Source organism: Lontra canadensis, unplaced genomic scaffold, assembly GCF_010015895.1.
Source record: "Lontra canadensis isolate GAN:19392208 unplaced genomic scaffold, GSC_riverotter_1.0 scaffold132, whole genome shotgun sequence".
Taxonomy (NCBI): Eukaryota; Metazoa; Chordata; class Mammalia; order Carnivora; family Mustelidae; genus Lontra; species Lontra canadensis.
The window spans coordinates 1,411,812-1,433,039 of NW_022631126.1; the positions used below are offsets into that span (position 1 = coordinate 1,411,812).

The following is a 21,228-nucleotide window of genomic DNA, read 5'->3' on the forward strand; positions in this document are numbered from 1 at the left end:
GAGGTCCTTCCCTCCTCCCAACCCAGGCTGTGCTCTGGAGTGGCTTCTCTGGGGGTGGAAATGTGAGAGGGTGGCCCTTTTTCCTCCTCCTTTTTCTTCTCTCTCTCTCTCTATTTTTTTTTTCTTGCCAGATGTGTGGGCATATGGGTGAAATGGCATAGTCCATGTTACTGGAACAGCTTTAATTTGGGCAGTTAACGACCTGTTTTCTGTCAACCTTTTGGTGGAGATGAGCTCATGGATCTGAACTCAGCCTCCTAGCCACACTCCAGCCCCTTCCTGTCTAGCCTTGGGCATCTGAGAGGGTCTCCCCGGCTTCTGAGGAGCCACCTCTGCCATCAACGTCAGTGCTGAGGCCTCTCCTCCAGGCTCTGGGGCCTCATGCCTGGGGACCATGTCACAGCCATTGCTAGCCAGAACGGAATCCAGCCACCTTCGTAGAATCTGCATTTAAGTCTGAATCTGGCCGCTTATTCGAGACTCCTGAGGAAGTCCATTCTCATCTCTGAGCCTCAGTTTTCTTATCTGAGAAATGGGAATGATTATCCCTGTCTCGAGGGCTCCTCCTAGAGGTTAAAAACAACGAGTACAAAGTGCTTAGCGCCAGGCCTGGCACAGAATAAAGGCCCAGAAATGCAGGCCATTTATTATAAGGCTCAGCTGGCGTCGCGTTCTAAAATTTAGCCTCCTCGGAGGATTTCAGTGTCCTTTGGAGTGTCCTAAAAATGTTGAATTATACTTAAATATGAGATTTGAGTGACATGAAATTCAATTAATTTGGAGACTCTTTAGACAAATGGGCCAAAATTCCTTATAATGTTCAAAAGTAGATACGCTGGAAAAGGACCCCCACAGGGTACAAAACAAGCTCATTCTTTATGAAATGCTACAAATCTGACCCTTACTTACTAGACACATAACAGCGAATATACCTATAGGTCCAAAAAAATTGGGGTTAAAAAGAATGGCACACTTGGATGGATACAAACATTCTCAAAAGGAGAGTGCATTTTAGGTGAACTGGTCATGAAATGGAGGGCTGTTTATGTCCTGCCAAGTGGGGGGAGGTAGCTACAGTTGTCTCCTGGCTAAAAGAGCCTAGAAGCGTCAAGCAAGGGGCAGGGGATAGATAGAGACAGCTGAGGCCCAGAGGGGGCTCTTGACATCGTCTGGTCCCATCTTGGAACTCCATCTTTTTCCCAAATCGTTCCCCTTTCCCCAGGCCTCTCACCAGGCCACTCTGTAACCCACCTTCCCACACCCCACCAACCTAGTTACAAATGGTGGTTTTCTGTTTATTGCTCAAAACCAAAAATCCAGAAGCGAAGGTGGGGAGACTGTGGGTTGGGAGATGGCGCAAAGTGGGTAGGGGGGCCGTGTCCCTGCTTTCCCCCTTCATCCCTCTTCTTCTGACCCTCCAGAGCCCAGGGGTGAGGCCCAGGACCAGAGCGTCTGGGAAAAGCCTTCAAGGCCAAAAGGAACAACAGAGTTCTCAGGCAGTCCTTGGGGGGTACCCTGGGCCAGAGGGGCCCCAGGAGTTGCAGGGGGGCTGAGTTCCCCTCCCAGGGTCCAAAAGCCAGTAGGGCAGGAGGGGAGGGGCATGCCCCCTGTTTGGCAACTGAGAAGAGGAGGCTTGGGCGGCAGGATGCTGGTTTATTTACGGTAGGGTCCTCAGGGCCATCAAAGCCCCCTTGTGGGACCAGGAGACTGTTTACACAGCAGGAAGGAAAGGAGCCAGAGACAAGGTCCTGTACTCCTCCCTGCCCAGAATGGGAAGGGGAGGGGCGTCCTTGGTCCTGCAGCCTTAGTCTTGGGCTTCAGATGGAAACTTCATACTCCCGTGTATCCTGGAGAGAGAGAGGGGATCAGTTGCTAGAGCGGGATGGGGATGGAGGAGGGAACAAAATGGGAGGAGGCATCCACCAGGGAGGGGAAAGACCCTGGGTTTTTAAAATAACATTGGCCATGAGGTTTGTGAGCCATGGCGGGAGCAGGGAACAGGGCTGTATCTGGCCCCAGGGATACCTGGTTCATCTTAACGGTATCTTAAAAATCACACACAAATTTGAGTTTCTGGGTTGTCCTGAGCAACCGGAAGACCTGGCAGTTGGTCCTAAGTTTCCACTGCAGACCAGATGGGGCACGAGTTGGCCACTTAGCCCCAGTCCCCACCATGCCGCCACTCCCCACCATGCATGCCTGACTCGCTGTGTTCACTGGTGTGGCCTTTGTAGGCAGCTGAGTTTGAAATCCCCAAGATGGGTAGTACAGAGACTTTGAGAGAAAGTTCTGGAGCCCTGGGGGAGCTGAGAGATGGGGCTCTCCAGGGAAGAAGGGGAAGGGCTCTCAGGGGAAGGGCTCACCCCAGCTTCATACAGTGGGTTGCTGAAGTCTGACTCCACAGTGATGGGGCTGTAGGAATGGGAGCCCGAGAAGCCGAAGAGGGATTTTCCCTGTAGTCTGCGAGAGGGAGGAGATAGAGGGGCTTATCCAGAGGTGAGCCCCCAACCCCCCCCTCACCCTGTCTTCTGTGCCAGGCAGGCAGGACAGCTGCCCTGGCTAGCAGCTCCCGGAGCAGGGTCCTTACTTGGTGTAGTATATGTAAACGCCACTGCCGAGGACAATGACCAGGCCTAGGGGCAGCAGGATGGCCAAGGCGAGGTTCCCACCCTCCAGCTGCCTCGACGGGTCTGTGGTCTGGGTCACTAGGGAGAGGAGAGGCCAGTGAGCTGGGGCTGGGCCCAGCCCAATGGCCTCTCCCAGCCTCTTGCCCTGGGCCTCGAACCCTGGGCTTCACCCCTCCGGGGCCTGGCCTCCTGCCCCCGGCCTCTGCCTTGCCCTCCCGACTCAGCCAGGCCTGGGTCTCCACCTGTGCCCTCACTGACCTTCCAGTTTTCGGTTGTCCAGGAGCTCCTCATAGGCCACTGCAGGGAGAGGAGGGGGAGGGGACGGGGTCTGAGCCAGGGAGGGAAGGAGGCTGGGTAGAGGCCGGGAGCCCAGTGGGGCTGGGCTGGACAGCCTGGTTCTCTCTGCCCTCTGCTCAACCTAAAATTTATCCTTCCCTTGGTGGGGACGGGGGAAGACTGGGCAAGGCAGGGCCTTCTTCCTCTTTCTCCAGACCCCTAAAATTTCAGGTTTCTTGGGGGGTCCAAACTAATCGGTCTGTAGAATTTGTCAAAAATGGGGGAAACTTGAGACCTAGCCAGAGGGCAAGGAGACTTCCAAGCCAAGGCCATCTCTGCTACATCCCTTAGGACAGTTCCATGACCTTGAGGTTCCCCAAGACCACTGGATGTTCCTGTGAGGATCAGAGCCCACAGGAGGTGAATGGGGAGCTCAGTCAGTCGTTCTCAAATTTGCTGCTCCCTGACTTTCCCAGTCCCGTCGCTCCCCAGACCCTGCTGTGCCCCCTCCTGCTGGGTCTGCCCAGGCACCTTTGCAGAGTGGGGGCTGGCTGGTCCACTGGGAGGGGTGGCCGGGCACACAGGTGATGGTGACCTCGCCGATGAGCTCAAAGCCCTCGTAGCAAAAGAAGCGCAGAGACTCGCCCGCCTGGTAGTGATGCTTGTACAGCGTCTGATAGCCGTTCTCTGGCACCCCTGGGTTCAGGCACGGCTCATACTTCACTGAGGGGCATAACGTCTGTCAGCTGCTGGCCCCCTGCTGAGCAGGCCACCCAGCCACCCTTCCCAGGGTGTCCCCAGACTCACAGGCACACTTGGGGACCCTGTCGCTCCACTTGGGTGTGCCCGTGTCCCGGCTGTAGCAAGTGAGTACTGCCGCCCCCTCCAGGCTGTACCCTGGCAGACAGCGGTACTGGACGTGGGAGCCCACTGGGAAGCCAGCGTCGGAGGTGGTACGGTGCCCGTTGGTGATCTCACCAGGGTCGGCACAAGTCATGACTGTTGGCGGGAGAGCAAGTTCAGCGGGAGCCTTAAAAGCCCTCCCAGAAGCTGAGGACGGGGAGACGCCTGAGCCGTGGGCCATCTTCCCGCTAAGCACTTCTCCATCTCCCACCATTTCCTCCAGATGGAGAGATCAGAGGTTGGAAAATGTAAAATTCGGTGCATTTTAGATTTCGGGCTTCTTCCAGAAAAGAGCAATGGGGACAAGCCAGGCCCCCATCTGAGAATGAAATGTGAAGTCTTCTGCCCCTGTTACCAGAGCCTAGGAGCTATACCCTGACGCCACCAGCCCCACACGGTGGGACAGCAGCCCAGCCCTCCTGCTCCCCTCCTTCCTCATTCCTGGCATCCCCAGTGCCCTCCGCTCATTTGCATAGCCTGCCCTTTACAACCCTGCTGTGCAAGTAACAATCAGAGCCATTTCTTGTATCCAGACCTCTGCTAAGTGCTTTACAAGCACAACATCTATACCCTGACGATCCTGAGGTCAGCGTGATTCATCTCGCAGGGCTCACGGCAGGGAAATAACTGGTCCATGGTCCCAGAGCACTGGGCTGACATTCAGAGACTTGGCTCTCAGCTCAGCTTCAGGCTCAGTGTGCTGCCTTGGCCACAGAGCCTGTCCCCTCTGGGTCCTGGCTGGGTTTCAGACTGGACATCCTGTCAGTCCTTCTAGAGATGGGGAGCTGTCTCAACCAGAAAGTTTTTCTTGTGTCCAGTCCAAATCTGCCTTCCTGAACTTAACTTCATTGGTCCCACCATTGTCCCCCAGGGCCAGGTGGAAGACCAACAGTCCCATATCCTGGCAGTAGGTTTCCCAAAATTTGGAGAAAATGACAAGACGCCACCCCTTTCTGCTATTCTAAGAGATAGACGCTCCCAGCTCCTTCAAATATCACCTCCTCAGTGAAATCTCCCCTGCCTGAAACAATGAACCCCCTCGCCCCCCTTCCCACAGTGCTTCTTCCTTATTTATAGCACCTGCTAAACTGTTCGCATGCACAGGTACTGTGTGAAAATTCGGATGTTAAGTCCTTTGCCCGGAAACACCCTGCAGTTACTGCTTTGGAATACCCTGAGCTGTTTAAGGGTCCCCCTTCTGAACTGTGAGCTCCGCCAGGATCAGGAGGGACTCCAGCCCCACTGCATAACCCCAACCCAGCATGCGGCTTCAATGACTGCGGTAAAATAAACCAAGTTCTCTGACCAGCCTAGGCCCCAGCCAACTRACTCCCTGCAACGTCAAGGGTGGGAGATTGAGACTGGAGAAGAGCATACAAGGGGAAGAGCGGAGCGGAGAGTCGACGGGGCGGGGCGGGGGGGCGGGACCCTGACGCGATGGAGGCGGGGCCAGGAGGCGATGGGGTGGGGCCAGGAGAAAGTGAGGCGCGACCCATAGGAAACCCGGTCAGAGCTCACAACAGTGCACGATAGAGGGACGCAGCCTGGAGGTGAGAGTGGGGTCCGGAGGGGGCAGTTTCGGGACACCGAAGATCAGAGGGGTGGAACCCAAAGGGTTAAAGGGACGGGGCCTGAGTAAGATCTGGGCAGAATCCAGAGGGAAGGGATGAGAAACTCGGCCGGGCCGGGAGCGGGGGCAAAAAGGAACTTTAGCCAGACGCAGAGGGGTTGCGGAGTGGCGAAACCCCGACGGGCAGGGGCGGGGCCCGAGCTCACTCTTTTGGCAGGCGGGCGGCGCTGCGCTCCAGGACAGGTCCCATTGGCAGGTGAGAATGTCGGAGCCGAGCAGCTCATAGCCAGGCTCACACTGGTAGGTAAGCACCGTGCCCCGGATCAGGTCCCCGTGGGAAGCCGTCCTCCAGCCCCACTCTGGAGGTGGCAGCTCCGGGCACGTGTCGTTCCTCGGGACCTCTGCAGGGGAGAGACAGCGAGTTTGGAGGCTGTCCTGCGACTGACTCGGGGCGCCCTTCCAGACTCGGGGGCCTTGCTCCTCCCGGGATCTCTGGCTTGCTGAGCCCCTGCGCATTTCAGGACCCTAGACCTCGGTACCTTTGAAATGCAACACGAAACCCTGCCCCAGGCCCGGGTTTGGGGGCCCTGGCGGTGCCTGGAACTGTAGCGTAAGGTCGGGCCCAGAAGAGAGGAGGCGGCGGCGCGGTTGAGGTCCCCGCAGCTGGGCCAGGACTCGGGCGCTGGGACCGTCCCCATCGAAGAGTGTCAGCATGTCCCCTTCACGCACATTCAGGCTGCAGAGATTGGAACCAGATGTGCGGGGTGGGTTACGATTCGCCCCTCCTATGCGGTTCTGCCCAGTCAGTAACTCAGTTCATTAGGAACCCCATCTCCAGCCCTGTCCGCATTTCCCCATCCCAAGTCTGGCCGCCCTTTAGGCAATTATGGGCTTCTCTATGCTAGCCCCTCCAGGTTCCACTTGTTCTGTGGCTCTTTGAGTTCCTGTTTCCTGATTCCCAGCCCAGCTCCTCAGAAACTCCCCGCACTCTCTGGTCCCTCCTCCCTCCCCGGGGATGCACAGTCTCTCTCTCAAGTCCAGCTCCGACCAGTCACAGGCCATGTTCTTTTACCACCGGCCCAACTCCAGGAGCCGCTGGGACTATCCGCCTTGGGGCCATGCCCACTCCTTGTTCCGACCGGTTGCATGGCCATCTCCTCCCAAATCAGCTCACTGGCTTCTCCCCACACCCACTGCCACCTCATGGGCTGGTGACCAGGCCACAGTTTGGGCCTGGGTTCCTGGAAACCGCTCAAGGGGCAGCCTTGAAACAGCCAAAGAGCGAAAGACACAGGGCCGGAGCCCCCTTTTCACTATAGCCCCTACAGAAGCCCCTGAGTGGCCCATGTCCTTGTCCAGAGTCGCCTGGACAAATCAAAAGCGATTTTTCCTTGGTCTCCCTGACACCCCACAACCCTGTCCTGAACCCTTAGTCACCTTTTCATCTTGGGTAGCCAGCCAGGCTCACGGCGCAGGCTACAGTGTTGTCATACCACACTTCACGGAGCCCACACCCATCACGCCCCTGGCAGCACCCTAACGTACATTTCAACTTGGAGCAAGATGCGCTTCTCTTCCTGGACGTGCAGGCCCCACACGCAGTCCTGGCCGGGGCTGTAGCTCTGGGGCCAGTCGGGAGAGAGGACCACACCAGCCGCCTCTGACAGCTCCCCTCCGCACATGGCTGGGGGAGAAGGGGGTGCAGATTCCGAACTTCCCGTCTTCATTTCACCGAGGGTCTACCTACTCCCCCCTGTGGGCACCATACTGCCTCACAGGTTCCCTCTTAATTACCTGTGCCCAATCCCCGCCTTGCTCTCACTTAGCCCCGCCCACTCAACCCCGCCCACTCTCCAGCCTATGCATTACCCCGCCCATCCCAAGACTTAGCTCCAGCTAGAGCTCTTAAAGACATTTGGGTCGCGACCCCTAAATTCTGTAACAAACCCACCAATTATTTAGCTGAGAAAAACGATCTCTGAAGAGGACAAGGATTTACCCAAGGTCTGGGTTTACTGGGTTTGGATATGCAAGTCTCCTTCCTGAATGGCCTTCTAAGATCTCCAGCTGGGGGTGGGGGTGGTGGCTGGAGACGGGGGAGGGCTAGTCTGCAGACAGAGGGAGCTCCTAGGGATGTGGGGGCTCACCCTTGCAGGCTGGCTCTGTGTCATTCCAGTGGGGTTCTGTGGGATCCACACATTCGATGGCATTTGGGGGGCCAGGGGGCTCCAGGGCATATCCTGGGAGGCACGAGAAGGTGGCCAGTGCCCCTGGGCGGTACTCTGGGTCTGTGGTGGTGACATTGCCATGTGCCAGGAAGGGAGCGAAGCAGCGATCTTCTTCAAAGGCTAGAGAGGGGTCAGTCACAGAAAGTAAGCATGAGGACAGGCCTCAGGGGATCTCAGACTGGGGAGCCTTGGGCTGAGTTCAAGTGTCGTTTGGCTGCTCATTGGGTTGTTTAAAATGGAATGCCTTTGGGCTTAGCTTTCACTCTCCAGTCTCCCCCAAATCCTAACCCTTCTCATTCACACATTTATGTTACCTTCCTGGCCGCTGATGGGAAACCCCTAGGCTAGTCAAATCCCAGCCCCCATTCTACAGATGAGGAAACTGAGGTCCACAGACCAAAAAACCGCTTGCCCAATGTTACACAGAATCAGGTCTCAAACCCAGATTGCTTGAATCCTAGCCAGAGTCACTTGGTTTTGGAAGCTGCAGAGGAGGGAGGGGAAAGGGTGCCTTTGGAGAACCAGTTCACACAGGTGTGTTCTCTCCTCAAAAATAAGAGTTAGAGGGGCGCCTGAGTGGCTCAGTAGGTTAAGGGTCCAACTCTTGGTTTCAGCTCATGGACTCTTAGTTTTGGCTCGGGTCATGACCTTGGGGTCGTGAGACCCAGTGGAGGCCGCACTGGGCTCTGCACTCATCGGAGAGTCTGCTTGTGGATTCTCACTCTCCCTCTCTGAGTGCCCCCCCCCCACTCCTGCTCATGCTCTCTGTGTGTGTCTCTCTCTCCCTAAAGTAAATAAATAAATCTCAGAGGGAGAGAGAGAGTGCAGGGGTGGGGAGGGGCAGAGAGAGGTGGGGAGAGAGAATCTCATGTAGACTCCCCATTGAGAGCTGAGCCCGACTTGGGGTTTGATCTTACAACACTGAGATCATGACCTGAGCTGAAACCAAGAGTTGTCCGATTAAACGACTGAGCCACCCAGGCAGTCCATAAAGAAATCTTTAAAAAAAAAAAAAAAAAAAGATTCTCCCCACCCTTGATTACCCATGTTGTGGCTAGAATCCCAAAGTACAACAAATGCAGAAGCCACTCAATTTTGACTTTGGACTAACTCAGCAAAAAAGAACATTTGGAGAGCATTTTCATTTTTGCCCACGTGATCATAGCTCAGCTGCAGAACGATCCATGGGGAGGAGTGTGAAGCTCATAGAGCAGCAATGGCAGGGAGGCAGACCTCAGACCTCGGAATTCTTTGCACATTTGCAAGTCGAACAGGCAGTTTATTTTTCAGATCTGCTGTTCTCGTTCACTGTTACTTACAACCTGATGAGGTCTCAAGTCCAAATCCTATGCATCCACCAGGGCCCAGTGCCTGATAAATCAATTGCTCCTTTGATTCACGCCAGAAACCAGCCCCTCCTGTCTCTGAGCATTTCACTTTCTTTATCTCTCCTGCTACTGCTTGCACAGATCCTCTACTCCAGTCATGCTGAAATTCCCTCTTTCCCAAACATAGCAGGCCTTTCTCTACCTCTTTACTGTTGCTCACACCGTTCCTTTCACCTGAGGTGCTCACCCCTAATCTCCCTCTTTTAAAACGCTCTCTATCCCAGGAGCACCTGGATAGCTCAGGTGGTTAAGGGTCTGGCTCTTGGTCTCCACTCAGGTCATGGTCTCAGGGTTGTGAGACTGAGCCCCACGTCAGGCTCTACACTGAGCGTGAAGTTCTGCTTGGGATTCTCTCTCTCCCTCTGCCCCTCCCCACTCCTCTCTCTCTCACTTTCTAAAAAATAAATAAAATAAAATATAATAAAATAAAATAAATTCTCTGTATCCAGTAAGGCCCAGCTCAAATGCCTCTTCTCCCATGATCACTGACCTCCTTGTTTCTACCTGTCCAGCATCTAGACCCCTGTCTTCTGTTCAAGGCACTGCTACTTTCATTTTGGGACACAAGCCTCCCCCATTTCCAGTCTAGGAGGTCCAGTTGGGGCCAACTATGGATGGTCATGTGATACAGGTTTGCCAATCATAACACTACCCGCCCTTCCCTTCCGTGATTGGCTAATGACCTAAGCCAGAGAAATGAGAGCCCTCCCTGGCATTTTTGCTGAAGCTCTTAGGAAAGCGGTACCCTTTCTCCTTCTGATGGACTTGCTATGTTGGTGGTATGTCAGTTTGAACTACTAGGGGCACCACAGACAGAGCCTGACTGACTGTGAAGCCAACATGGAGGAAAGCACTGAGAGGTGAAGGTGCCCGGTCTCTTGGCTGTGTACCTGGATCCGGCCATGCGTGAAACTTAAATGGGAAGAGCCACCCCAGGAATTGGAGGGGGTCCTTGTAGTTTGGGGGTGGAGAGGAAGTTAGTTTCCAGAGATCCAAACAGAGGTGATCAGGGACAGGGTATGTGTTTGTGACCATACCCTGCCATCAGCAAGATGGCAAAGTGCAGGAGTTGGGATCCCTGGGCCGGGGGGCGGGGGACACTTACCTTCAAATCGGAGGCTTAGCAGCAGGGGGTTGGCGGGTGTCTCTGAAAGCAGCTCCACATAAAGGGACTGGGCGTCACTGATGAGACCCCGCTCGGGGACGTCATCCATGTCCGAGTCATAGATGACTGGGGAGAGGGGGCTGCCCCCTGAGCGCACCATCAGCCTGGGATGGACAGAAGTTTCCCCTCAGAAGCTGGCTCGTCTCTTGCCGGCTCTCCTAACTCGCTTTCCCAGCTGTTATTTTCAAGCATCAGCTACGTCCCATGTATGCTAAGTCTTCGCACATTTTGTCTCATTACTTTTCACAAGAGCCCTTGAGTCAGCATGATTTATCATCCCTGATTTTATAGATGAGGAAATGGAGGCCCAGAGTCACCTGCCCCACATCACATAGCAACTAGTGGCAGAGCTGAGGTAGTGGTTCGTCAGGCGAGAGGGGATACCAGTGATGATGGTGAGGACAGACACATTTCCAGGGCTCACTCCCTTCCAAGCACTTCCCGTAACTCAACACCTTTATCCCCACAGAAACCTGAGGAGGTCCTGTAATTTCCATTCTACTGAAGAGGAAACTGAGGCACAGACAGGGCCAGCAACTGGTCTGTGTTTGCACAGCTATACCACCTAAGAAAGGGGAAGGACTGATCTGTGTTTGACACACATTTTAACCAGGATCCACCCCAGGTTTGTCTGACTCCCCACTGTAGCCTTCCTATTTCCCTCAGGTGGGGACCTCTGAGCCAAGACCCAGACCCTCACCGGTCATTGTCCTCATCCAGTGAGACCCTCTCGAAGTGCAGGTGAAGCCGGCGTCCCTCAGCTGCTTCGATGACCCACCGGCAGGTGAGGTTGGGCCCTGCTGCTCCTCCAGGCTCAGGGGACACAATTCGACCCAGTGTAGCATTGTGGATGGTGCCACCACAGGATGCTGGGGGTAGAGGGAGGACGTGGGAAGGTGATGTCCTCCTGTCTTCAGAGCTGTTACATCCACACCTTCGGCTGGGACCCAGCCTGAGTGCTTTCTGCCCTACAGGCTCACCCCAGAGGATGGGACCTTCTCCAAGGCCACCATCCAGGTAGGGAACCAGCCCCCCGCCGACGGAAAGCCTGCTGATATGAACACTCCCCAGGTATGGACACCCTGGCATGGGGATTATGAGGGATCCCCAAAATGGAAGCTCTCAAGTGGAAAATCTTCAAGATGGGATCCCCAGGATAAAGATTCTTCACGATAGGGAACCTCTAGCTATGGACCTCCAGAATGGCAACTCCCCATATGGAAACCCTTTAGGCAGGACATCCCCAGATGGAGACCACCCCCCCCACCCCCACCGCTGCCAAGGATGGCAGTTCTCCAAGGGTCGACACCTTCTGTGTGAAGAGCTCCAGATGGAGACACCAGGATAGGGACTCTTCCAGGCAGAAACCCCTTCAAGATGGGTGTTGGCCAAAGATAGAGACCCCCAAGATAGTACCCACCCAATGGGGCTCCCAGGACAGAAGCCCCACCTAGTGTGCAGGAGACTCACCCACGCAACTGGGGGGTTCGCCACTCCAGGCTGGTCGGGTGCCGTTGAGGCAGATAAGGGTCTCCTCGCCCTGCAGCTGGTAGCCTGAATCACAGTGGAAGGTGGCAGTACCCCCAGGGTGCAGGTCTGTCACACTCACGTCCCCGTGGGCTGGCCGGGGAGGGAAGCCACAGCTCAGGAGGTAGGCTGGATCAGGCAGAGCCGGGAGAAGGGAGACTGGTTTTCCCAGGCCAACCTCTCTCACCCATCCCCTCGCACATGCTTCCCTCTTCTCAGGTCCCCTGGTGGCAGAGAGGGCTCCCTACTGGAGCTCTCACACGGCCACTTGGTCTCACAAAGAGGTCATCTCAACATCCCTTCTGTCCCCTAGTCTTTGTAATCAATCTACCCACTTCGGCCTCCATTTTATAGATGAAGTATCTGAGACTCAAAAAAATTCTGCCTCTCACGCTCACTTGCCGGGGCAACCTCGGGCAAGCCAATTGGCCACCGCGAACCCAGCCAGCTCTAAAAATAACAAATAGCGTCTGCAGAACTTGTTCAGTTTCTAAAATGAGCTCATGCAGTGCTTCTGAGGTAGCCACAGGAAGGCTGTGATCCATTTTCCAGAGGTAGCAATGGGTTGTTAAGTGACTCCTAGTGATTTCTCCCCGCTGAGGTGCGTGGTGGGAGCAGAGCCTCAGCTTTCCTCCAGAGGAGCCCGCATCAAACTCCTTTGGGAAGTTTGGCTATCTTGTCATTGGAGACCTTAGTACTCAGTGCCCCCTCCGTGAATCCCCCAGGGAAGGTGAAGGGCTAGGAAAGGCTTTGCTTTCCTTAAAGAACTGGTTTCTCTTCTCCTCTCTTGCAGTGAGAACTGAGTGTTTTGTGCTGCTAAGAAGCTCAGAACCAGATCAAGGCTTGTTCCAAGCAACAGTGGCTTGTCCATCCACATTCTATTTTTGTCATCTTTAATAAGCACTTCCTGGTACCCATTTTCTTCTTATTTTATTTAATTTTGCTGCATTCTTTTTTGAGAGCATCCTGAAATTCTTGTGGAATCACAGGAGATAAAACAAAGAAATAGAAAGTGACTTGGGGCCGGGGTGGGGGGTTGGGTGCTGGCCGGCTTAGTCGGAAGAGCATGGGACTCTTGATCTTAGGGTCATGTGTTTGAGCTCCATGTTACTCATGGAGTAAAGATTACTTAAATATCTAAACTTAAAAAGGAAGGAAAGAGGAAGGAAGGAAGGGAGGAAGGGAAGAAGGGAGGAAGGAAGTGACTTGGCAGTAGACAATGGACTCTAAATTTGGTTCTGACATAGTTCTATGTGTCTGTTTCAGACCAGGCAGAGTTCATCAAGAAGGGATTCCTGGAAGAGATGTACCAAAGCTGGGTCTCTGTAGGAGGGGCAGGCTCTGGGTAGCCATGCTTGGGAGATACCAGCTCGCCTGGGCCTTTGCTTTTGCTAACTGTGCAGCCCTGAGTGATTAAGTCAGAGACCTGGTCTCCCCACTTCAAAATTCAGTAAGCATTTCCTTGGCTGGGTGCTAGTGCAGAGAGGTGAAAAGGACCCAGGTCTTATCCTTTCGGAGTCCGCAGTCTACTGAGATAGACCCCAGAAGTTTCTCGAACACAGTGGTTTAAATAAATATTAGCCTCTCGATGGCTCTCCACGACTGAAAGAATCAAGCCCAAATGCTTTGGATTGACATTCCAGCCCCTTCCATCACTGCACCCAGCCCAACACCTCCAGCTTCAGTTCTTAAACCCACAACCCATAGAGCCGACACAAGGTAGCTTTGTGACTTCATATTTTTTCGCATCATTTCCCCTACCTGCGAGGTCCTTTTCCCCGTCTTTCTCATCTTTCAAGGAGTAACATAAGTACCACCTCTTCCAGGAAGTCTTCCTGGCCCCTTCCCTCTCCCACAGAGTTAGTTTCTTTCTTGCCTCCACACCTGTGCACGCGTACTTTTATCATCACGTGAACTGCTGTCTATTGCCATGGTGAGACTGAACCAGCCTCACTTGTTTTGTCTCCTAAAAACCTCGCCAAGCCGATCCACCAATGAGGCCCAGAGGTGGTATGCGCCCGAACAAACTGGACTGGGAGATGGGCACACCTGACTTCCAGTTCTAGCTCCACGACTTATTCGCTGTATGACCTTGGGCAGGTGATGCCCCCTCAGGGGTCTGTCACCTGTCAATAGCAGTAGTAAGTCCTGCCATTGGCCAACTAGCCCTCCAGTTAAAGGAAAGAAACATGCAAAGCACCTCACACAGAGAAAGTGCTCAGAAAATCTGAAGCCCTTGTCCCTCAGGCTCGATGAATGAATGACTGGGAGTTGGGGCTGCGGATCTGCCTTCTGACTCTGCAGCACACCTGTGGGTGGCTGGGCCATCCCTACAGCCCTTCTTCCTCTCGGAGGTGGAGTGGCCAACGGCCACCCTTGGGGTGCCCCGAGAAGCACACAAAACAACCATTGGCACCAGGGTTGTGTAAATGGGAATGTTTGCTGGGCTTGGGGCGAGCAGTGATGGAACCTTTGGCCTTTCAGAGAAGCTAACGAGGCCACTCTGGAGCAGAGGCCCCAGGTAGTGGAGACCGGGGAGGGCTTAAACAGGGCCTCGGTCCCAGAGGGGCACAGAGAAGCCGCAAAGCAGGGAAGACCGAGGCAGGTAATGAAGGCCAATTTATGCAACAGCCCTGCTTCTCCAGATGTTCCACTTTGTCTGAAGAGTCCTATTTTCAGGGCCCTAGGGAAGTGACTGCTTAAGGGAGCCGGCGGGGAGCCATTTCATAATGTTGGAAGGGCAGTCCCCCAACCCCCACCCTAGGCCCTCGGGCATGACCTTGCTCCCTGCCAACCCCACCACCAATTACGTGGCTCCCTGGCCCCTCCGCCTTTCGCATAAGAGTCCCTGGCGCCCAAGCAGAGGCCTCAGGAGAAACTGGAAAGGGTGTGAGGCAGGGATCCGTGTTGTGTGTGTCCTGGATAAGGCCCACAAGGGGCAGGCAAGGCCATGAGGTGATGTGAAGGGGACATTGGCCCCAAACCCAGTTCCCTCTCTGTTTCTGAGGAGCACAGGAAGGGACTTTGGAGATGGCAGCAGTGTCTGGAATGGGACAGCAGGCTGCCACACACACACACGTGCTAGAGCGTATGCTCGCTCTGTGGGAAGGTTCCTGCACACACAGGTGAGTACGGGTGTGCACCTGTGTGTAGGTTGTCTGTGGGGGGGTGCTCCTGAGTGCAGTTGTACACGGATACCATCCCTTCCTACACCCCCAAAGTCAGCAGGATCTTTCCAGGTCACAAATCTGAGGTTGTCACTACCTTGCTTCAAACATTTCAAAACGTCTCCATGTCCCTTGCAGGTAAGTAGTCTGTACCCCTTATTGAATTTGATGAGGCCCTTCCTGATCTGAATCCAACCTCCTAATCTGGTTCCTTTTTTCTTTTTTCTTTTTCTTTCTCTTTCTTTCTTTCTTTCTTTTTTTTTTTTTTTTAAGATTTTACCCACTTATCTGACAGACAGAGATCACAAGTAGGCAGAGAGGCAGGCAGAGAGAGAGGGAAGCAGACTTCCTGCTCAGCAGCTCCATCCCAGGACCCCAGGACCACAACCCAAGCCGAAGGCAGAGGCTTCAACTCACTGAGCCACCCAGGCACCCCCTTAGTCTGGTTTCATAAGAAACCTAGCCTGCTTTTCTCCCACCACTTTCTGGGCTTTTCTGTAGCAGTGACTGACGTTCCTGAGCTTTCATTGTGGACCAGACACTATTTTAAGCACTTGACATGTGTTATTAGTTAATTTGGTCTTCCTAATAATACCATGAGCCAAGTATTATGGTTCTCATTTTTCAGATGAGACCATGAGGCACAGAAAGGTTAAGTAAGTCACCCCAGGTCACACAGCTAGGGCAATTCTATCTTCCATGCTGAATTACTTCAACTCCTCAAGGGGGATCATGCTTTTTCATCCAGCTGGACACCTGTCTTCCTCATTCTTCCCTTCCCACCCTTCCCCTTGTAGCTTTTCTTTTCGGTCCCAGCTTCGTTACCTCCTCCAAGAAGGTGTCCCTATATTCCTTAGGAGAAATGTAGGTTCCTTTGAAATTTGTTCCCTCTGCCTGTGTTTCCTTCATCATAGGGTTATAGGTCCTTATCTCATTGAATTATAATCATCCTGATTATTGTCCATCTCTTTACCTAGATTCTGAGTTCCTGGAAGATTTACATCTGGCTTGTTCATTGCTCTCCCTACGGACAACACAGGGCTGGTATGAATGGGTGTTCAATAAACGTTTGTTAAGTGAATCAATGACCTGCCACTCTGATGTGTGCACACTGAGTCTGTGAGTGTGCAAAATAAGTGTGCATAGATCTCCTCTAAGGGCTCTGCCCGCCCCCCACCAGGTCCTAGACAGGAGGAAAAGCCCCTGACATCTCCTTAAGGTCAGATGCCTCCCAGAGATATCTCTTGTGCCCAGTGTGGCCCCTACCCTTCCACCAGCTCCCCAGACTCCTCACCCTGATAGTGGATCCTGAAGCCACCGCCCCTTGGGACCCGCGGGCTCTGGAAGTGCAGGAGCAGCCGGTTGGTTGGACTCCGAAGCACCTGTCCTTCTCCCAGCATGGAGGAGTTAGCCAGGAGTCGGGGGGCCAGGCCTGGGGACCCCCCACCAGCCAGCACCAGGAGTTCCTCCTCCCGAGATAGGTTCAGCGTCTGCACCTAAAGAAGGCCAGACCCAGACCACCGTCCCCCCACCCCACAGGACAAGTCAGTCAAGGTGGGTGACCCCTAAGCCCCCCACCGTCTGCCTTCCTTTCTCCTGTGTGTGGCAGCCCAAATACCACCGTGACATTGGCCACATTATAGAACTCCAGGAGAGTCTCTGAGATCCTCAGAAAACAGGCCCACTGAGTCAGGGAAGTTTCCCGGGCCAAAGCTGTGCACACACCTGGGCCCAGAGGAAAGGGCTTGGGGGCTTCAAAGTCCAGTTACCTGGATCTCAATGCCGTAGCCAGGGTAGACATGGATGCTGTAGGTGCAGTCCAAGAACCCGGCGGTGCGGCTGGCGGCGCTGCCCAGGTCGGGAGACTCCACATGCCCTTCGCCCTCAGAGATGTTGTTATTACACAGAACTAAAGAGACACAAGTGTCTGGAGCTGACTGATTCCCTGTGCTTTTGCCCTCCCAGCCAAGCAACTCTGGGGGCCTTCACCTGTCTTGTCCCCTGCACCCCTCACCATCTTTATCGGCGGCTCCCTCTCCCACCCGTGCCCACAACTCCCTTCCCCAACTGTAGTAGAGATAAAACACAGAGAACGGTGCTGGCCCACCGCAAGGGTAGACACACGCCCACCATAATAATAAATAATCAAATAATAATCAAAAAATGATTGAGCAGAGGCCCCTTTCTCATCTGTACCCAGACCCCTGCTTCCACACTTTTCCAGCAGCCTCTCCCCGGGCATCCCACCCTCCTCCCCTACATTTATGCTCCTGCACACTGTTCCCGACCCCTTTCAGACGCCTCACCTGGGCTGGTCACCGTGGTGGTAACAGTGGTCGTGGTGATGATGGTGGTCGTGGTCTCCTCCTCTCCTACCTCAGGCCCGAGGGGCGGGCCTGGGGAGGCGGGGCCAGGAAGGGGCGGGGCCGTAGTTCCCGGGGGCGGGGTCAGCAGCTCTGGAGCGGTGGGGCCTGCCCCCCTTCCCCCTTTAGGGGTTACAGCCGTTGTCAGAGGCCCCGTCCCTGGCTCAGTGGCCCGTGGCAGGGAGGGTGCTGCAAGAGTCTGGCCGGCTGGAGGGGTGGCTAGTGTGGGGTCTGGATCAGATCCTGGGACAGTGCAAGGTAAGTCAGGGCACAGAAAGAGCAAATTGGTGGGTCATGGGTGGGGAGCAGGGCTGAGGGAAACTGGGGGGTCCCCCCACTGAACCCAAAAGTTGCAAGCCCCCCACCTCTCCCTTCCACACCCGAACTCTACACGTCCTCCCAAGGCTTCCACAGCCCTACCTCCCCACCCCTCCCTCTCCACCTCTCCACCCAGGCCCTTCCACTGGGTCAGTCTCCTTGAGACTCTCCACGCTTCCGTTTCAGGTCTGGCTCCCTTTCCTGCGCACCCCTTCCTCCCTCCTCTTTCTCTCTTTTGCTCTGTCTGGAACTCTTCTTCTCTGTTTAGTATTCTTGTGGCTCTCTGATTTTATGATTCTAAATCTGCTACTCTCTGCATTTCTCTCTCTTTCTAGGTCTCTCTCCCCCAATTCCTCGGACTCTGGTTCTCTGAGTTTCCATCTGTCTTTCTCTCTGATGGTCTGTTTTTCTGTCTGGCTCTGGCTCTTGATCATTCAGTCTCAATTGCCCTGGTTCTCTGTCTATGCCATTTTGACTCTCTCTAACCATATCTTGCTGAATATCACTGGCTTGGGTCCCCATCTTCTCGAGTTAACGTCCCTCTCTCTTTCTCTGTGTCACTTCTGCCATTCTGGGGCCTCACCCGGAAGGTAGCCCATCTCTGGACCCCTCCTCAGCAGGGCCCCATGGAGCAGCTCCGCCAAAACCTCAGAGGCTACTGTGGGGGCCTCACTTCCAGGCTCTGGTAGTGCCTCTTCTTCCTTCAGGGGCAGACCTAGGAGATGAAGTTGTGTGAGCCCTTCCACTGCCCCACACTCCTTCCTTCTCCAGAAAGATCTTTTCCAGAGCTCTTCCTCCCCTCTAGTCAGCTGGGCCTGCAGGAGCTCAGAGGGTCCCAGACTGGGCTGAGAGCCAAGAGTGGAGGAGGGGCTCCCAGCTGTCCCCAGCACCCCTACACCTTCCTCTCCACCCCACTCCCCTCCCACGCTGTGTGGGACTTCAGTGAGCATCTTGGCTCTTATGAACCCTGGACAGCGCCAGCCGAGTGGAGAGGGGCCCCAGTGCTACCTTCCTTTCCCCCTCGATGGTGCTCTTCCCCCAGCCCTGGAGCTCTGCGGAGGGTCTGGCAGCACCTCCCAGCCCTTGCTTCCGCAATGCCCAGCTTTATCTCTGGGTTTCTATCTCTGCAGTGTGGTTCCCTCTCTCTCTCTTTCATTCTCTGCAGTCTCTGCCCGCTTCCCTGGAGTCTGGCGAGGGGTCAGAGTAGAGGACTGAATATCTGGGCTCTGAGCACTGCCTCTGTTCATCTCTCTTTGTCCATACGTCCAAGAACATTTGTGCGTGCAGTGCCTGGCGTCTCTCCCAGCACCTCCATCTCCCACCCAGGTACCCTGCATGCTTCTGCCGCCTCCGCAGACATCCCCCCAACTTCCCCAGCCCTTCTTCCTGGATTTAACCCCTGAGATGCTGGTTAAAGCTCCCCTCATTCATTTCCCCACCTTCTCAGTATTGGGGGTTAGGGCTCCAGGTACAAGTCAGAATGCCCTGGCTTACCCCTTCCCTGTCAGCTGTATCCCTCCTCCCCCAGAAGCTCAGAAAGCCAGGATGTTCAGAGAAAGGATGGTAGAGGACCCCAGGTGGGGACCATCCCAGGGCCTACCCCCACGCTCCCATGTCCTTACCCTGAATCCAGGGACAGCTCAGCAGAATTAGGAACAGCAGCTGGGGAGGCGGCGGGTGCTGGGCCCTGGGAGTCCCCATGGCGACTCACACACGATTTTTCTTCTCTGCGCCTCTCCTAAATAATCTAGCTGTCACCTTTCCTCCGTCTCCTTTTATCTTTCCCTTTCTTTTTTCTTTTTCTTTTTCTTTTTTTTTTCCTGCTAGCAGTTAGCAAGGAAGACAATTTCTCTGTCCCTTGGGATGGAGGGGCAGAATTGGGCTGGGGGTCGCCTGGATCCCACCCCTCCTTGCCCAATCTCCTCTGTCCTCTGCTATCGGGTCTGTGGGAGAGGGGGCGCGGCTCCGGCTGCAGGGGGTGGGACCGAGAAGGCCGAAGGGGCTGGGTCGCCTGGGTTACCCTCTGGTTCCGGCGCGTGGGTCCATCGAGCTAGCTGGATCCCAGGCTGGGGGAGTAGGGAGAGGCAAGACAGCTTCTGGGGGTCTGGAGTGGGGTCGAGGATCGGGGGGGGGTCCCTACTGTGCTCTATCGGAGCTTGGTGGGGACGGGAGGGGGTTGCGGAACCTGGAGAGCCGAAGCTCGGGCACTGGAACTGCGGGAGGGAGAAGCTGAGAAAGGTGTCAAGCCCACGTCAGATCCTGGGGACGGGCGAAGGGAGGGGCCTGGGATTTATTTGGGGGCGATGGGGGGGAGGCAGAAGGAGGAAGTGCAGATGGAGGAAGGAGGGACCACATGAGCCAGACCGTAATCCTCACTCCCGCGGCCCCTAGGGGAGGCAAAGGAAACTCTGGTCCTAGCTGTAATTACAGCCCCTTCCCCCAGCCTTTCCAGCACATCTGGAATCTGAATCTCCTCTTCCCAGGGTGCTGAGGGGCGGCACCGCTGGGTTCACGCTTGCTCAGCTCCCCAGTATGCCCCCTGCCCACATCCAGACACCTCCCCCCTCCCCACGGGACCTCCCTTTCCCTTTTATAGCTCCTGTGAAACGGGCTTTCCCCTCCTCCAGGAGAATGGCAAATTTCCACGTTTATGAGAAGTCTACGGGGCGACAGTCCAAGATCTGGGGAGGAGAGACTCCCTTCTCTTGCGTATATGACCCCGGCCAGCTGTCAGGCAGCTTCAACTTTGATTTTTTTTTTTTTTTTTTTTTTTTTTCCCCTCCTGGCCTCCCTCAGAACGCCTCTGGGCGCCCTTTTCAGCACCACGAGCTGGCGGACAGCTCTTCCCGGCCCAGCCCGAGCGTGCCCGGCCCCTGACGCCGCGGGCGATTGGCTGAAGCCGCCCTCACTATCGATCAGGCTCCCGGGGGTGGGGGTGGGGGGGCTCGCCTAGTGGAGGCGGAGGGGGGATGGGAGCCACAAGCTGACTGGTCAAGGGATCAGCAGACCTACGGACAGGCCGCAGTGTCCCTGTCCTCAGTCCGCCAGCGCCGGCCCTGTCCATCAGTCTATGCGCTCGCCCCGCCCCTTGTCTTGCCACGCCCCTCCTCCAGCCCCCGCCCCTTCTTTTCGCATTGCGGGACCGCTGGAGGTTGGCACTGTGCCCCCTGCGCCCCACGTGGCGGCCCGTCGGGGCGAGGAGGGGAGGCGAATCCGGAGACCACCCCCCCTCCTCCGGCTGAGATGCGACTGCCCCTGGGTGGGGGCGGGGGTAGCTAAGCTGAGATGACTGTGGGGAGGGGTGACGTCAGGGTGAGTGGGAGCCAAGGAAGGAACGAGTAGGAGAGAGGGAGGGAGGGGAAGGAGAGAGAGACAGAGAGAAAGAGAGAGAGAGGAGACCCGCGGGTCGGGTCGAGTGAGAAGCGAGGGCAGAAGGGGACGAGGGGTTGGAAGGAGAGAGAGAGAAGCCGCTGCGGAGGACAACTGGTTGCGGGCTCCCGGGGCTACGGGTCCAGGTGGGGGTAGGAACTGCTGTCCGGGGAAGCTAGAAGGGAGGGAGGGAAGGAGAGCTAAAAGAGGGGCGGGGAGGAGAGGGAGGCGAGAAGAAGAAGGGACAGAGAGGGTGGAGAAAGGAGAGGCTGAGGGAGAGAAACTGCCGGAAGGAGAAAGGAGAGGGGGTGGGGGGGAAAGGAAAGA

The 21,228-nt window shown here is 55.4% G+C and overlaps 1 protein-coding gene across 4 annotated transcripts; it reads right to left on the bottom strand.

Moving 5' to 3' along the window:
• Positions 1–1,279: 1,279 nt before the first annotated feature.
• SEZ6L2 (seizure related 6 homolog like 2) lies at positions 1,280–20,063 on the bottom strand. 4 transcript variants are annotated; one of them, XM_032842530.1, is made up of 18 exons: positions 19,155–20,058; positions 18,116–18,247; positions 17,158–17,457; positions 16,621–16,760; positions 16,146–16,347; positions 11,628–11,813; positions 10,858–11,026; positions 10,098–10,261; positions 7,524–7,724; positions 6,922–7,060; positions 5,916–6,112; positions 5,583–5,777; positions 3,711–3,902; positions 3,435–3,626; positions 2,886–2,924; positions 2,588–2,705; positions 2,364–2,460; positions 1,280–1,847 (listed from the first exon to the last, which is right to left on the bottom strand). In XM_032842530.1, exons 1-18 carry the CDS (start codon positions 19,231–19,233, stop codon positions 1,818–1,820), a joined length of 2,772 nt encoding a protein of 923 aa, XP_032698421.1. In that variant the 5' UTR covers positions 19,234–20,058; the 3' UTR covers positions 1,280–1,817. The 4 variants fall into 4 exon arrangements, with proteins under 4 accessions (XP_032698421.1, XP_032698424.1, XP_032698423.1 ...); XM_032842531.1 differs by having other exon boundaries at positions 1,734–1,847; positions 2,364–2,485; positions 19,155–20,063; XM_032842533.1 differs by lacking the exon at positions 18,116–18,247 and having other exon boundaries at positions 19,155–20,061.
• Positions 20,064–21,228: the final 1,165 nt, after the last annotated feature.